The sequence below is a fragment of the Rhinoderma darwinii genome, chromosome 4 (genome assembly GCF_050947455.1).
Source record: "Rhinoderma darwinii isolate aRhiDar2 chromosome 4, aRhiDar2.hap1, whole genome shotgun sequence".
In the NCBI taxonomy this organism is placed as follows: Eukaryota; Metazoa; Chordata; class Amphibia; order Anura; family Rhinodermatidae; genus Rhinoderma; species Rhinoderma darwinii.
Genome location: NC_134690.1, coordinates 143,146,505 through 143,163,618, shown reverse-complemented (window position 1 = coordinate 143,163,618; position 17,114 = coordinate 143,146,505). Strand labels below are relative to the sequence as shown.

Genomic DNA, 17,114 nt, shown 5'->3' with positions numbered 1-17,114 from the left:
GTGGTAAACATGTTGTGCCGAGCTTGTGCCACTGGAGATGTGCACCCCAAAAATTGTTCAAAAAATTCTCCCGGGTATGGTGATGCCATAAACATGGAAGTAAACTACTGTTTGGGCACAGTGGAGGACTCAGAAGGGAGGGAGCGCCATTTGGCTTTTGGAGCACCGCTTTTGCTTGTTAGTAGTTTTGTTTAGAATTTTACTGGTATTTCAGTTTATATTGTGGGGGCATATGTAAGCTGGGCAGAGTATATCAGGGGCATAGTCAGGTGGTTTAATAATGGGGCAAAAAAAATTATAAAATTATCCATGTATGTTTGTTACACTTTAAAGCAATCCTTTATACACAGGCCAGTGTCACACTGATAAATGATGTCCTTTCTTATCCCATCTTGTACACACTCCGCACCTATCAAGTTTGGGGTATTTTGCTGGGAAAGTTTTGTCCTGGTATAATACGGACACCCTCCCTTCCAGCAGATATGTATGAGCCCTCCCATTCCTGGTTCATAAATATTAGGGCCTTGATAATCGCCTCTTGAAAACAGAAGAAATGTTCCCCTCGGGCCTAGACATCTGCATATTTTTTCTTTCCTGACTTATGGAAGCCATAACTTATTTGAATTTTTCATAGACTTATTGGTATATGGGGCCGTTTAATCCAGGATGAGCTGTAGTTTCTATTGGTACCATTTTGGGGTACATGCAACTTTTTGATCACTTGTTTTATTTTTTGGGGAGGCAGCGATAAGAAAAAAAAGCAATTTCTACGTAGTTTAAGTTTTTTTTTAATGCAGAGTTTACGGTTATGTATAAATTGCATGTTCACTTTATTCTGCAGGTCAGCACGATTATGGCTATAACAAATTTATATAATTTTTATATGTTTAACTACTTTTTCAAAATATATATATATTTTTTAAATCATGTTTTTGGGTCGCCATATTCTGAGAGCCGTAACGTTTTTGCATTTTTGTCTATGGAGCTGTAAGAGGGCTTGTTTTATGCGGGACGAACTGTCATTTTTATTGGTACCATTTTGGGGTACTTGCAGCTTTTTGATCACTTGTACTATTTTTTGGGAGGAAAGGTTTCCAAAAAACATCAATTCTGGCACAGTTTTTTTTATACAGCGTTTATAAATGACATGTAAACTTTATTCCGGCGATACAAAATTTATATAGATTTTTTTATGTTTAACAATTTTTTGCACAATAAAATAACTTTTTTGTGAAAAGAATGTATTTTTTTGTATTAATTTTTTCGTCAATGGAGCTGTATTAGGGCTTATTTATTTTTTGGCGGGTCGAGCTGTAGTTCTTATTGGTACCATGTTTTGATATAGTCGATTTTTTGATCATATTTTGGAAGGCAAGGTGACCAAAAAAACAGCAATTTTGGCATTGTTTTTTCTGGCGTACACCGCGCAGGATAAATAACATAATATTTTTATAGTTCAGGCGTTACTGACATGGCAATACCAATTATGTATAGTTTATTTTTTCCCAATAATAAAGGACTTGACAAGGGAAAAAGGGAAATTAATTATTGTATTACTTGAAAATTATTTTTTACAACATTTTTTTTCACTTCCCTTTCATGTCCCACTAGGGGACTTGAAGGTACAATGGTTCGATTGGTGTTCTAATCCATCGCACTACCTATGTAGTGCGATGGATTAGAACAGTAAGTGTCACACTGACAGCCAGCCTATTAGGTTCTGTCTCCATCGGGGCCTAGTAGGCTTCTGTGCTTCACAGACCCGGAGGCCATTGTTAGGACTCCTGTTACAATAGCAGCTATCAGTAGCAGCTATCAGCAACCCCCGAGATTGTATTAGGCAGATGACCATCGGCTGCAAGCCACTTAGATGATGGGTTAATGATGGGAATGAGAGCTAGCTTCGGTCCCTGCCGTTACAGCAGTGTGTCAGCGGTAACATACAGGTGACACCCACGGCTGATGGTGCGGAATCAGCTTCTGAGCACTTGCCATCTTTTTGTCGCAAGTATATGACATTTTGCGGGAAGCACTAGCTTTCCATGATGTATACTTACGACAAATGACGGGAAGGGTTAAATGAGATTTCAGAAACAGATGGTAAAACTCAATTTGTTATAGACGGTTTCCTCTTAGGGTCCATATTGCACACTGATAAAACCTTAAGGCCTCATTCACATCAGTTGGATAGGGAGAAAAAGAACAAAACACAGCGCCACAGTGTAGATTACCCATGAATAATTGCACAGAGGTAAGATGAAAAGTACTCACCTAGAGAAGTTGTGCTGAGCAGGCACAACACTGTTAGAAGGGAAAAATCATCTTACGTGGTAATCACCGCTACTTGGGATGTGTTGGAAGCAGACACACCCAGAGTGTGTGTAGGTAGATCCGAGATACAGCTGCTGCCCAGGTCCAAACCGGTAAACGGAAATTTACCGCCAGGTTTAGAATACAATTAAGGAGAAAAATTAGGTCCAAATATACTAGGCGCTGCTATTGAGAAACATATTTAATGGATTAGAGGAAATACAGGCTACGCGTTTTGACGCTGGACATGCATCTTCATCAGGCCATACATATATGATAAACCAAATATCTTTGTATATATATATATATATATATATATATATATATATATATATACAAACATATGTATCCACAAAAAGGACCAATCACAGGGGGGAAGTAGGGAGGAAACAGAAGAAACTCCGGAAACAGAGGCACGCATGTAATACGGCTTCAACACCAAGATGAATTAATACAATATATATATCTATTTTAGAAACACTCCCATGGATTTTGGATTTTGTTCCCTTGTGAGCAAAATAGTGTTTCTAATATTATGGCATTATTCTAGAATTGTTGTATTCAATTGTCACATATCTTATTCGTTTTTAATTATTGATGCTATATCTTTTTATTGACATTTTCCATGTTTTATCAATAATTTTAGCGTGCGCTTATCTTTTTCTTCACTTTTGTCAGACAAAATTATGCACGTTTTTAATCTTACTATTAACGTTTGATCTTACTATTAATTTATGAACCTACTTACAGTTAGTGTTACTATATATTGTATTAATTAATCTTGGTGTTGAAGTCGTATTACACGCGCGCCTGTTTCCGGAGTTTCTTCTGTCTCCTCCTACTTCCCCCCCTGTGATTGGTCCTGTTTGTGGATACATATGTATATATAGAAGATGTTTGGTTTATCATATATTTATGGCCTGATGAAGATGCATGTCCTGCGTCGAAACGCGTAACCTGTATTTCCTCTAATCCATTTAATATGTTTCTCAATAGCAGCGCCTAGTATATTTGGTCCTAATTTTTCTCCTAAATTGTATTCATTCACATCAGTGTCAAATTACGATTGGGTTTCCGTTCATCCATTCAGTCAGAGGAACAGATGAAGGGAAACCACAGCTACTGTTTGCATTACCATTGATTTCCATGGTAATGCTTCCATTGCAAATGGTTTCCGTTCCGTAAGGTTTCCTTTTTTTTGCGGAGACAATAACATAGTAGACTACGCTATTGTTTCCGTTAAAAAAAATGGAAACCTTATAGAACAGACACAAACTGAAACCATTTACAACGGTAGCATCACCGTTCAAATAAATGGTAATGCAAATGGAAGCTATGGTTTCGGTTTGGCTTTCCATTCATATGTTCCTCTGCTGGAATAAATGAACGTAAACCCCAAACGGAACCCAACGCTGATGTGAACAAGGCCTTACAGAGCCATGAATCTCCATGGATTCTGCATTTAGTATGTGCAGCTTCAGGCTGGAATCACACATCCAGTTTTTGCGGTTGTTTTTTTAAAGCAATTTTTTGAGACAAACACATCAGTGAATCCAAAAAGAAGGACAAGTATAGAGGAAAGACTGATATTTCTCCTCTCTTTTGTATAAACTCCTGTGTTTGGCTTAAGAAACGGCATCTGTGATTCCAGCCTAAGTGTAGTGGTGAACCTACCATAGATGCAGACCACGCAACTGCTATAAAGCTGCGTTTTCTGGCGCAGCCCCTAGAGGGAGTTCACTGCATACAGATTTTTACATTAAAGTCAATAGTGCCTGTGGTAGTTGGAGGCAGACATAATTTTATAATGTTCTGTGTAAGGGCAGCAGGCCAATTGAAACACTATGGAGAAGATCTATGTGTATATGTGTTCCAGTTGTCTTCGTGAAAGTGCACTTTAGGACAGCCTTTACTTTATTTTTTAGCTTCTTTCAAATTTAAGTACTTGAATACCCCACATTAAAAACCTGTAATTTGTTCTTATGCAGCACAAACCCTAAGAGGTCGAACAACAATATCTAGTAAAATAAGCAAAATACAAAGAAGGAATATATTCACAGATTTCAGCATTTTTTTTTAAATTTCTACAAGCATTTATTTTCTTAACTCTTCTGTCCATACAGATAAGATATACACAATACTGTAGAATTATGTGATAGTTATATTACAAGTCTATTATATATAACATTAATTGTTAATATCATCTGAGAACTTGTATTTTATTTTACTATTGATGTATATTTACATACACTCAGTTTGCAACAAGCTGTTCTGCCTAAAAATGTAACCCTACTTGTGATCTTCCATCCGACCTGACATCGGGCATGGAGAGAGGCTCCTGCATGCTGGGCGTTAGTTGCCATGGCAACCATACGACGCCTGGAGAGTATCGTGCATGGGTCCAATTCTAATTGTTGCTCACTATACTCTCTGAGCGTCATACAGTTGCCACAGCAACTGTACCACACAAAGTGCAGGAGCGTCTCTTCCCATCTGATGTCAGGTCGGGCAGGAGATCATAAGTGGGTGGCAGTTGACTTTAATATTCAAAATTCAACTTAAAGCTACATGTATTACCTGGTTTAGGGATTTTAATAGGTAGACATTGTTTTTCCATTGTATTCTCTGGCCAAGTAAATAATCTTCTCAGAAGTGATACAGTTACAGGCTGAACCAACAAGGATGTCACATTGGGTTTCATTTCCCAGGAGTTCCCATCTAAATAGAAGAAACACACATAGTAAACATTTACAACACAATAAATTCCCACAAGGAAAAAAAGCATCTGTCTTCATGAAGAAATTGTTTATTAACATAATGTGTAACCCTTTTTCTGCCAGAGAATGGTATGTTGCTCAACAATGTCTTTGTTAATTCTTAAATAAAATTTTGTTTTTGTTTTTAGAAACAGAAACAGATTTCTAATGATTTGTAAGTGGAATTTAGCATTTTGAATGGAAAATTAGGGTAAATATTCCAGATATGTGTATGTAGCTGCTAATATGGTTGGCATAAATATGTTAATAGATCATGTTTTTTGTTTGTTATTTTTGTTGCTTAACCCCTTCCCTCTTTAGCCACTTTTGACCTTCCTGACCGAGCCTCATTTTTCAAATCTGACATGTGTCACTTTATGTGGTAATAACTCCGGAATGCTTTCACCTATCCAAGCGATTCTGAGATTGTTTTCTCGTGACACATTGGACTTTAAGTTACTGGCAAAATTTGCTCGATACATTCAGTATTTAATTGTGAAAAACACCAAAATTTAGCGAAAAATTTAAATGCATCTGCTTGTAAGACAGGCAAGGCAAAATTGTTGCTAATTAACATCCCCCATATGTCTACTTTAGATTGGCATCGTTTTTTGAACATCCTTTTATTTTTCTGTGACCTCACAAGGCTTAGAACTTTAGCAGCAATTTCTCACATTTTCAAGAAAATTTCAAAAGGCCATTTTTACAGGGGCCAGTTCAGTTGTGAAGTGGCTTTGAGGGCCTTATATATTAGAAACGCCCAAAAAGTCACCCCATTTTAAAAACTTCACCCCTCAAAGTATTCAAAACAGCATTTAGAAAATGTCTTAACCCTTTACACATGTCACAGGAATTAAAGCAAAGTAGAGGTGAAATTTACAAATTTCATATTTTTTTGAAGAAATAAATTTTTAGTACAATTTTTTTTATAACACAGAAGGTTTTACCAGAGAAATGCAACTCAATATTTGTTGCCCAGTTTCTGCAGTTTTAGGAAATATCCCACATGTGGCCGTAGCGTGCTACTGGACTGAAGCACCGGCCTCAGAAGCAAAGGAGCACCTGGTGGATTTTGGGGCCTTATTTTTGTTAGAATAAATTTTAGGCACCATGTCAGGTTTGAAGGGCTCTTGCGGTGCCAAAACAGTCAAAATCCCCCAAAAGTGACCCCATCTGGGAAACTACACACCTCAAGGAAATTATCTAGGGGTACAGTGAGCATTTTGACCGCACAGCTTTTTTACAGAAATTATTAGAAGTAGGCCGTGAAAATTAAAATCAACATTTCTTCAAAGAAAATGTAGGTTTAGCGATTTTTTTTCTCATTTTTACAAGGACTAAAGGAGAAAAAGCACCGTAAAATTTGTAAAGCAATTTCTCCCGAGTAAAACAATACCCCACATGTGGTAATAAACGGTTGTTTGGAGACACGGCGAGGCTGAGAAGGGAAAGAGCACTATTTGGCTTTTGTAGCTCAAGTTTAGCAGGAATGGTTTGCGGAGGCCATGTCACATTTACAAAGCCCCTGAGGGGACAAAACAGTGGAAACCCCCCACAAGTGACCCCATTTTGGAAACTACGCCCATTGAGGAAATTATCTAGGGGTATAGTGAGCGTTTTGACCCAACAGGTTTTTTGCATAAATTATTGGAAATAGGCCCTGAAAATGACAATCTAAATTTTTTCAAAGAAAATGTAGGTTTAGCTTATTTTTACTCATTTCCACAAGGACTGAAGGAGAAAAAGCACCACAAAATTTGTAAAGCAATTTCTCCCGAGTAAAACAATGCCCCACATGTGGTAATAAACGGCTGTTTGGAGACACGGCTTGGCTTAGAAGGGAAAGAGCGCTATTTGGCTTTTGGAGATCACATTGAGCAGGAATGGTTTGCGGCGGCCATGTCACATTTGCAAAGCCCCTGAGGGGAAAAAAACAATGAAAACGCCCAAAAAGTGACACCATTTAGGAAATTACACCTCTTAAGGAATTCATCTAGGGGTGTAGTGAGCATTTTGACCCCACAGATGTTTCATAGAATTTATTAGAATTGGGCAGTGAAAATAAAAACAATCCTTTTTCTTCAATAAGATGTAGCTTTAGCGCAAATTTTTTCATTTTCGCAACAAATAAAGGAAAAAAAGAACCCAACATTTGTAAAGCAATTTCTACCGAGTACGGCAATACCCCATATGTGGTCATAAACTGCTGTTTGGGCACACGGCAGGGCTCAGAAGGGAAGGACCGCCATTTGGAGTGCAGATGTTTCTGGATTGGTTTCTGGGCGCCTGTGGGCCCAAAACAGTGGAAACCCCCCAGAAGTGACCCCATTTTGGAAACTACACCCCTCAATGCATTTACCTACGGGTGTAGTGAGCATGTTAACCCTGCAGGTGTTTTGTAGAAATTAGTGTGAACTCGATGTTGCAGAGTGAAAATTGGATTTTTTCCACAGATATGTGGACAATATGTGGTGCCCGGCTTGTGCCACCATAACGAGACAGCTCTCTAATTATTATGCTGGGTTTCCTGGTTTTAGAAACACCCTACATGTGGCCCTAATCTCTTGCCTGGACAGTCGACCAGGCTCAGGAGTGAAAGCGTACCATGTAAAATTGAGGCCTAATTTGGCGATTTACAAAGTATTGGTTCACAACTGCAGAGGCTCAGATGTGAAATAATAAAAATAAACCCCTGGGAAGTGACCCCACTATGGAAATTGCACCCCTCAAGGCATTTATTAAGGGGTGTAGTGAGCATTTTCACCCCACAGGTCTTTTCCATAAATGAATGCGTTGTGGATGGTGCAAATTAAAAATTTATATTTTTCCCTAGATATGCCATTCAGTGGCAAATATGTCGTGCCCAGCTTATGCCACTGGAGACACACACCCCAAAAATTGCTAAAAGGGTTCTCCCGGGTATGACGATGCCATATATGTGGAAGGAAACTGATGTTTGGGCACGCTGTAGGGTTCAGAGCGGAGGAAATGCCATTTGGCTTTTGGAGCGTGGATTTTGCTTGGTAGTAGTTTTGTTTGGAGTCTTACTGGTGTTTCCGTTTATAATGTAGGGCATATGTAAGCCGGGCAGAGTATATAAGGGGCATAGTCAGGTGGTATAATAACGGGGTAAAAAAAAACAATAAAATAATCCATAGATGTGTGTTACGCTGTGAAGCAATCCTTTCTGCACAGGCCGGTGTCGCACTGATAAATGGCGTCCTTTCTTATCCCCCTTTTGGTCCACACTCCGCGCCTTTGTAGTTTGGGGAATTTTGCTAGGAAGTGTTGTCCTGGTATAATACGGGCACCGTCGCTTCCAGCGGATATGTTTGGGCCCTCCCTTTCCTGGTTCCCTAATTTTAGGTCCTTGAAAAATCGCCTCTTCAAACAGAAGAAATGTTCCCCTCGGGCACAACTGCATATTTTTTTTATTTCCTGACTTATTGGAGCCATAACTAATTTTATTTTTCATAGACGTAGCGGTATGAGGGCTGGTTTGTTGCGGGACGAGCTGTAGTTATTATTGGTACCATTTTGGGGTACATGCGACTTTATGATCACCTTTTATCCTATTTTTTGGGATGCCAGTTAAACAAAAAAACGCAATTCTGGCACAGCTTTTTTCATTTTTTTTTTATACAGCGTTCACCACGCATTATAAACTACATGTTAACTTTATTCTGCGGGTCAGTACGATTCCGGCGATACCTAATTTATAGAACTTTTTCATGTTTTACAACTTTTTGCACAATAAAATTACTTTTGTAAAAAGAATGTATTTTTTCTATCGCCAAGTTGTGAGAACCATAACATTTTAATTTTTTTGTCGACACAGCTGTATGAGGGCTTGTTTTTTGCGGGACGAGCTATAGTTTTTATAGGTACCATTTTTGGATACGTGCGACTTTTTGATCACTTTTTATTCTAATATTTGTAGGGCAAAGTGACCAAAAAACAGAAACTCTGGTAACGTTTTTTACGTTTTTTTTTACGCTGTTCACCGCGTGCAATAAATAATATAATATTTTGATACCTCAGGTCGTTACGGTCGTGGCGATACCAAATACGTATGGTTTATTATTATTTTTCAGTAATAAAGGACTTGATAAGAGTAAAAGGGGGATTGTGTTTTATTTGATTACTTGAAACTTTTACTGTTTTCAAACTTTTATTTTGTGCACTTTTTTTACACTTTTTTATACTTTTTTTACACTTTTTCTCAAGTCCCACTAGGGGACTTGAAGGTCCAACGGTCAGATTTTTTTTTTTCTAATACATTGCACTACCTATGTAGTGCAATGTATTAGATCTGTCAGTCATTCACTGACAGCAAGCCGATTAGGCTTCGCCTCCCGGCGGGGCCTAAATCGGCTTCCGTAATGGCAGAGCAGGAGACCATTGTGTCTCCTGTTGCCATAACAGCAGTCGCCAGTCCTGATTGCCTGTCAGGGCTGGCGATCTGCTAGTAACCGCTACGATGCAGCAATCGCTTTCGATTGCTGCATCGAAGGGGTTAATGGCAGGGATCGGAGCTAGCTCCGGTTCCTGCCGTTACAGGTGGATGTCAGCTGTACAGTACAGCTGACCTCCACCGCTGATGACGCCGGATCAGCTCCTGACCCGGCGCCATCTTGCCGGCAGCTACGGAAGCCGATCAGGCTCCGCCGCCGGGCGGATCTTGACCGGCTTCGGTGCTAGGCAGACCGGGAGGCCAGTATTAGGCCTCCGGTTGCCATTGCAGCCACCGGAACCCCGGCAATTTCATTACTGGGGTTCCGATGAGCTGCAAACACCTTAAGTGCAGCGATCGCGTTTGAGCGCTGCACTTAAGGGGTTAATGGCGGGGATCGAAGCTAATTTCGGTCCCCGCCGTTACAGCCGGATGTCAGCTGTAAGATACAGCTGAGATCCGGTGATGATGGCACCGGCTCAGCTTCTGAGCCGGTCCCAAACATTTGGCGTACATGTACGGCAAGATGCGCGAAGTCAGTACTTTCCATGACGTACATGTACGGCAAATGTCGGGAAGGGGTTAACTTGAGGTTGTCTCACAATAGACTATTATTGCCTATTCAAAGGACAGGTGATAATTATTGATCACAGAGGGCCCCCACCAATTGCAAAAATTAGGTTCCCGATCACCCCCATTTCTTTTCACCGCTCGACGAGCAGTAGTTGAGAATGCGAACTGCCGCTTCATTCAAAGTCTATGGAAATGACCAAAACAGCCGAGTACATCGCTTGGCTGTTTCCGTCAGTCCCATAGACATTGAATGAAGCAGCAGCCTGCTGCTGCATTCAAGCTCCTAATCACTACAGTGAGTGCAGTGAGAAGGAACAGGAGTTCTGGACCCCCATTCTAACCACCTTTGGGGGGTTCCAGCGGTGAGGACCCCAGGGATCAGACAATTATCACCTATCCTGTAAATCGGTGAGGTCCATTCTGGGACAATACCTTTGATTTTCAGAAAACATTTCAAACTGGAAATAAAAGGCCCCAGGTTCTGACAGGTGCAAGGTTGAGTTTTACAAACGTCTCCCTTGAAGCTTTCATAAAGTGCCTAACTAGAGTATATAATCAGATTTATAATTCAGGGAAGTACTGTAGCCTACGGGCAAGTACTTTTGCTACGGGCAACTTAACCTTTATCAAAGTTTTATCTAAAAAAAGGGAAAGATTTTTCTAATAAAACTAAAAGCAAAAATGCTCAAAAAATTAAAGCAACAAAATTATTATGGCTCCTGGGATCTTTGATTTTTAACTTCAAAATTGGGCATTGTTGAAGTATGTAATGGACTCAGGAAGATTTTAGCAGCAAGAGACTCTAATAGTTAATACTGATATTGTCTTTTCATAGTCCTACAATCTATAAACGGTCACTGACCCAAGAACTGTTTATGGCTCAGGGTTAGGGGACGTGTCATATAAATAAATAATATAACTTTCGGAATGGTATTATGCATATATATACACACACACACACACACACACACACACACACACACATCTATCTATATATATATCTATAATTAAATAATTTTTTTTTACACCGTATACTGTGCGAGTCAAATAAGGCTATATTGTAATAGATCTGACTTTTAGCGATACCAATTTTTTTTATTTTTTACATTGTGCTTGGGGAAAAATGGGAAAAGGTGTTTTTTTTTAACTTTTAATATTTTTTATAGTCTTTTACACATCTTATTAGTTCCCCTAGGGGACTTGAACCAGCGATTGTTATGCTACCATGTAATAAGACTTTTTGAATACAGTTTACTGTCAAGATTGCTTTCCGGTGTATGGGATTCCCTTGTTAGGGATGGAGAAAGTGTAACTATTGGGTCTATTTAGACATGCACAAGATATTTCACGTAAGAACAGCATCTTTGATTCTGCGAGCATTCGCGAAATCTGTAAGGTATCGCAACACTAGTTGCGTTCCATCAACTGTCAGATCACATGATGTGCTCTGTCCAATTAGGGGTTTTCTTTTACAGACATGCGTAGTTCATGGACTAGAATGCCGCAGTTGTACTACAGTGTATCATGGGGTTTACCAATTCTCTTTGATCATAGGGGTGAGTGCCCATATTTTTTTAATCTTTCTTTTGGGTTGAAACAATACACATGTTCACAATTATTGAACAAATACAATTATTATGTATCTAATGCATTATGAATACTTTGCACTTCTATTTTTGATATTTAATATATGCATGTGATATTTTTAGAATTAATCATGGATTGCAATGTAATACAGTGATTTGTATGACTTATTAAATTTGTCATTGCATCGTAAATTTGTATTTTTACACTTCATTGCATTTGATTGTTTGATGAGCTTGTTGCTCCATATATACACTCTATGACCACTATTTTTTTGTACCGCTTGAAAATGCTCTCATGGAGAGAGTGAAACGTTGTGGTGATTGATATCTGGTGAATACATTTCCAGTTTTTTTTAGTGCTGTTTCCTTGACATTTCTTATGCCATCCCCCAGGTGTTGTCATAGGGACAGCTCCTTTTTTTCCTGGCTGTTCTCCGTGCAGCCCGGCTTCCTGGGATGACACTTAGACCCATGTGACTGCTGCTGCCAATCACAGGCTGCAGTGGTCACATGGGCTGCAGCGTCATCACAGGACGCCTGACTGCACGGAGAACAGAGGGACCCATCGCTATGGCAACGCCAGTGAGTTAAGTATTGAGTTTTTTTTTGCCTCCGTTTTTCCCCAGCAGCAGAAATTCCCTGCAGGTTCTAGGTCAGACATACTGCGTACTTTTATTAAGCATATCCGACCTGTGGGAACACATACATATATATATATATATATATATATATATATATATATATATATACATATATATATAGCAAACAAGAAGGCAGCAGCACTCACTAATGAATAATCGACCAGGTGCCCAGCAAAAACGTCCCGATCCTAGGACGTATAATAATATATAGAAGAAGAAACTTTGCGGCACTCCAACATGAAAAAAAGTGGTGGTTTATTCAATCCAAAACAACAGCAACGTTTCAATCCTACAATAGGATCTTTGTCAAGCCTAGTGACACATCTATTCAACAAACTTATATATGGTTGAGACTGTTTTACATAATTGGCCTCATTATAATACAATAAAGTGCAAAGTGTATGAAAACATACATAATACATAGTGTACGGTATCATCGTAAAAATAAACATGATACAGAAAATACAGAAATGTGTATGTGACATCGTGAGTAACAATACATAATATCAAAAACATTAAAAACAACTGATTACATCATAATCATTTATGCAACAGTGGTGTAAAATCTATCGTCATATCGTCACTCACCAATCAGAACTTCAGATTTAACTAGTCAGTCATTGGTATATGTGTTCGTAAGAGTGTATTGCAGCAATCAGCTGCAGCCCTCGTGGTGATTAAAGTTTGACACATCAGTGTAATCCCCCGAGGCGGAAGTGTATCATCATTCAGCAGCGGAGAGCATCGATCGCATCCATATGATGTAATGCGTATCAATGCGTTCCACTGAACTGACCCGTCTATAACGGCATCATAGGTTGCTAAGCAACTGTTATAACTCTGTCATGGATACCTATTGACAAGGCTATGTCAGTCAAGAAGTCAATAATTGCAAAAAAATGCAAGAATATTAGTCAATGCTCCTCATGGTAAGTGATAGAGATATTAAGGAAATTCAACAGTAACTTTATATCAGTTTTTTAATTCAGTTTTTTAAAAAAGACGATCCACACGTGGGTGCAAAGATCTCTGTTCACAATCAAGTATCCAGAACGATCTTGTTCCCGGAGTTATGGGACCACATAGCTACGTCTTCACGTGTCTAGGATGTCCCACTACCCTCCTCCGTGTAACGGACCGATTATCACATCAGTGACATAGTATCTCATAAAGCATACGGCATAAAAACTAAAAAATGTATGAGAATCCTTCTCACTTTTCTTGCAAAGGCCTATAATATCTCTATATCACTTTAAAACCAAATAGGAGACTAGAAAAATACAACAAATAATAAACATATTTTATTGATATAATAAGACTTGATGAATTGAACACAGCCCCGTCAGATATCGTAGCACAGTAACATTACTATTTGAAAAAAATCAATTAAAGAAGTTCCGAAATTCTGTTGGGAGTGGTATTCCAATCTAAAAAAATACAAAAAATGAAAATTTTTAGTATTTATCAAACATTGACAGTAAATGAGAAATATAGATATTGATGTTAATGTGTCAACAATCATCATACCGAAGAGGACATCTAAAGGACCCAAGGAAAAAGAACATGAGGACATCATAAGGCTATTCTATCTACAACGAATTCTACATTAAGTCCACAAGGTTTTAAGGTGTTCAATAAAAATATCCATCTCAATTCTTTTTTGTGTAAAGCCAGATGGCGATCCCCGCCAAATTGTAATGGAGGAACATGGTCCAGGATCATGAATGTTAGATCCCTTTCATTGTGACCATGTTCCGAAAAATGTTTAGCCACAGGTAAGTCAAGTTTCTTTTTGCGTATAGAGAAACGATGATTGTTTAGACGAGTTTTAAAGGCACAGGTGGTTTCACCCACATATAGGAGACCACAGGGACACCATAGCACATATATGACCCAATCTGAGTCACAGGTGAAATTGTGTTTAATTTTAAACTGTTGTCCAGTCACTGGATGTCTAAAAAATTCCCCTTTGCACATCAAGGCGCAATTGACACATCTGTAACATGGGATATTGCCCGGTTTTAGTGGTTTAAAGATAGGTTGTGCCGCTTTTTTATGTTCTGGCATTCTGGTTTTCACCAGTCTATCTCGAAGATTTTGTGAGCGTCTATAAGACATAAGTGGACCATTATTCAATACATCTATGTGTCCAAAGCTATTGCTGATTATTGGCCAATGTCTATTCATAATCCTGTAAATATCTCCACTTTTGTCATTATAAGTTGAGATAAATGGAATGCGTTTCCGCTTTCCATCTACTAACGGTTTTTTAGACTGTAGCAAACTGTCCCTCGCTATACTATCGATCTTCTTTCTATGTGTCCACAGTAATGATTTAGGGTAACCTCTTAGTAGAAAGTTATCAATCATGGTGTCTAAAGATATATCAAGATCCTCCTGTCTGTCAGTATTGCGTTTGGCCCTAATCATTTGGCTGTATGGCAAGGACCTTACCATACTTCTTGGATGACAACTATCAAATCGTAGCAAAGTGTTCCTATCGGTCTCTTTAGTGTACATTTTAGTTCTAATTGTATTATTAACAATGGATACAGTAACATCCAAAAATTGGATATTATCCATAGATTGTATCATAGTAAATTGGATATCTTCATCTATCGAATTAAGAAACTGGTGAAAATCAGTTAATGTAGTGGCAGTGTCAGTCCAAATGAGGAAGATGTCATCTATGTATCGCCACCACCTCAAAACATGTGAGAAGTGGTGGGATACATAGACCGACATCTCCTCAATATTGTCCATGAAAATATTGGCGTACGTGGGAGCCATATTGGATCCCATGGCCGTTCCTTTCAACTGAATGTAATAACTATCTTTAAATAAAAAATAGTTAGATGTCAAAATAAGTTCTACTAATGACATAATAAACTCACAAGTAGCATTGTCATAGTCTGCAGTCATCAATTTATGTCGTATAGCATCAAGCCCCTTGTTATGATCAATGGAGGTATAAAGAGATGTAACATCAAAGGAGACTAAAATAGATCCCTCTGGTAGTTTTATAGATTTTAATTTCTGTAAAAAATCGGTGGTGTCCCTGATATAAGATTTGGAGTTAATAGCAAAATTTCTTAGCACTTTGTCCACAAAGATAGAGATATTGCTCATTAATGAACCCCGGCCAGATACAATTGGGCGACCTGGAGGGTTCATTAAATCTTTGTGGATTTTTGGCAATAAATACAAGCAAGGAGTGACAGGAAATTCAATGATGAGGAATTTATATAGCATTTGATCAATTATGCCCTCCTCTAATGCTGTCTTAATAAGTGAAGTAATCCTTTTAGTAATATCCTGTCTAGGATCATTTTTAAGTACTCTATATACATTGGTATCTGCTAGTTGTCTATAGCATTCTCTCATGTACATATCTGAATCCATCACCACGATTGCTCCACCTTTGTCAGCAGGTTTTATAATGAGATCGTGGTTATGGATCAACTCATCTAATGCCAACATGTCAAGAGTAGTCATATTAGGCTGTTTAAAGCCCAATTCACATGTTTGGGACCTGAGTAAAGCAATGTCTTTCTGTACAAGTTCTCTAAAGGTTTCTATCGCATGTGATGTTATAGGAGGTTGGAACACACTCTTATTAAATAATCCCAATTTTTTAAGTGATAGTGTCGGAAGAGTATCATGAACTACTGTATTAACCGGTTGTGTCTCAAACCATACCTTCAATTTAATAGCTCTAACAAAACTATATATATCCAACTCTAATTGAAACCAATCAATATGTTGATTAGGGCAAAATGACAACCCTTTTGATAGTAATTGTAATTGTGTATGAGACAACTGATGCTGTGGCTAAACATTTTTCGGAACATGGTCACAATGAAAGGGATCTAACATTCATGATCCTGGACCATGTTCCTCCATTACAATTTGGCGGGGATCGCCATCTGGCTTTACACAAAAAAGAATTGAGATGGATATTTTTATTGAACACCTTAAAACCTTGTGGACTTAATGTAGAATTCGTTGTAGATAGAATAGCCTTATGATGTTCTCATGTTCTTTTTCCTTGGGTCCTTTAGATGTCCTCTTCGGTATGATGATTGTTGACACATTAACATCAATATCTATATTTCTCATTTACTGTCAATGTTTGATAAATACAAAAAATTTTCATTTTTTGTATTTTTTTAGATTGGAATACCACTCCCAACAGAATTTCGGAACTTCTTTAATTGATTTTTTTCAAATAGTAATGTTACTGTGCTACGATATCTGACGGGGCTGTGTTCAATTCATCAAGTCTTATTATATCAATAAAATATGTTTATTATTTGTTGAATTTTTCTAGTCTCCTATTTGGTTTTAAAGTGATATAGAGATATTATAGGCCTTTGCAAGAAAAGTGAGAAGGATTCTCATACATTTTTTAGTTTTTATGCCGTATGCTTTATGAGATACTATGTCACTGATGTAATAATCGGTCCGTTACACGGAGGAGGGTAGTGGGACATCCTAGACACGTGAAGACGTAGCTATGTGGTCCCATAACTCCGGGAACAAGATCGTTCTGGATACTTGATTGTGAACAGAGATCTTTGCACCCACGTGTGGATCGTCTTTTTTAAAAAACTGAATTAAAAAACTGATATAAAGTTACTGTTGAATTTCCTTAATATCTCTATCACTTACCATGAGGAGCATTGACTAATATTCTTGCATTTTTTTGCAATTATTGACTTCTTGACTGACATAGCCTTGTCAATAGGTATCCATGACAGAGTTATAACAGTTGCTTAGCAACCTATGATGCCGT

At 38.3% G+C, this 17,114-nt stretch overlaps 1 protein-coding gene across 1 annotated transcript in view; it reads right to left on the bottom strand.

Annotated features, from left to right (window-relative positions):
• The window catches only part of NAALADL2 (N-acetylated alpha-linked acidic dipeptidase like 2), a 710,493-nt gene that overhangs the window by 297,509 nt on the left and 395,870 nt on the right, over positions 1-17,114 (bottom strand). Inside the window, exon 6 of the mRNA XM_075863660.1 lies at positions 4,888-5,028. Within this exon, the coding sequence (XP_075719775.1) occupies positions 4,888-5,028 (141 nt within the window). The remainder of the gene's footprint in view (positions 1-4,887; positions 5,029-17,114) is intronic.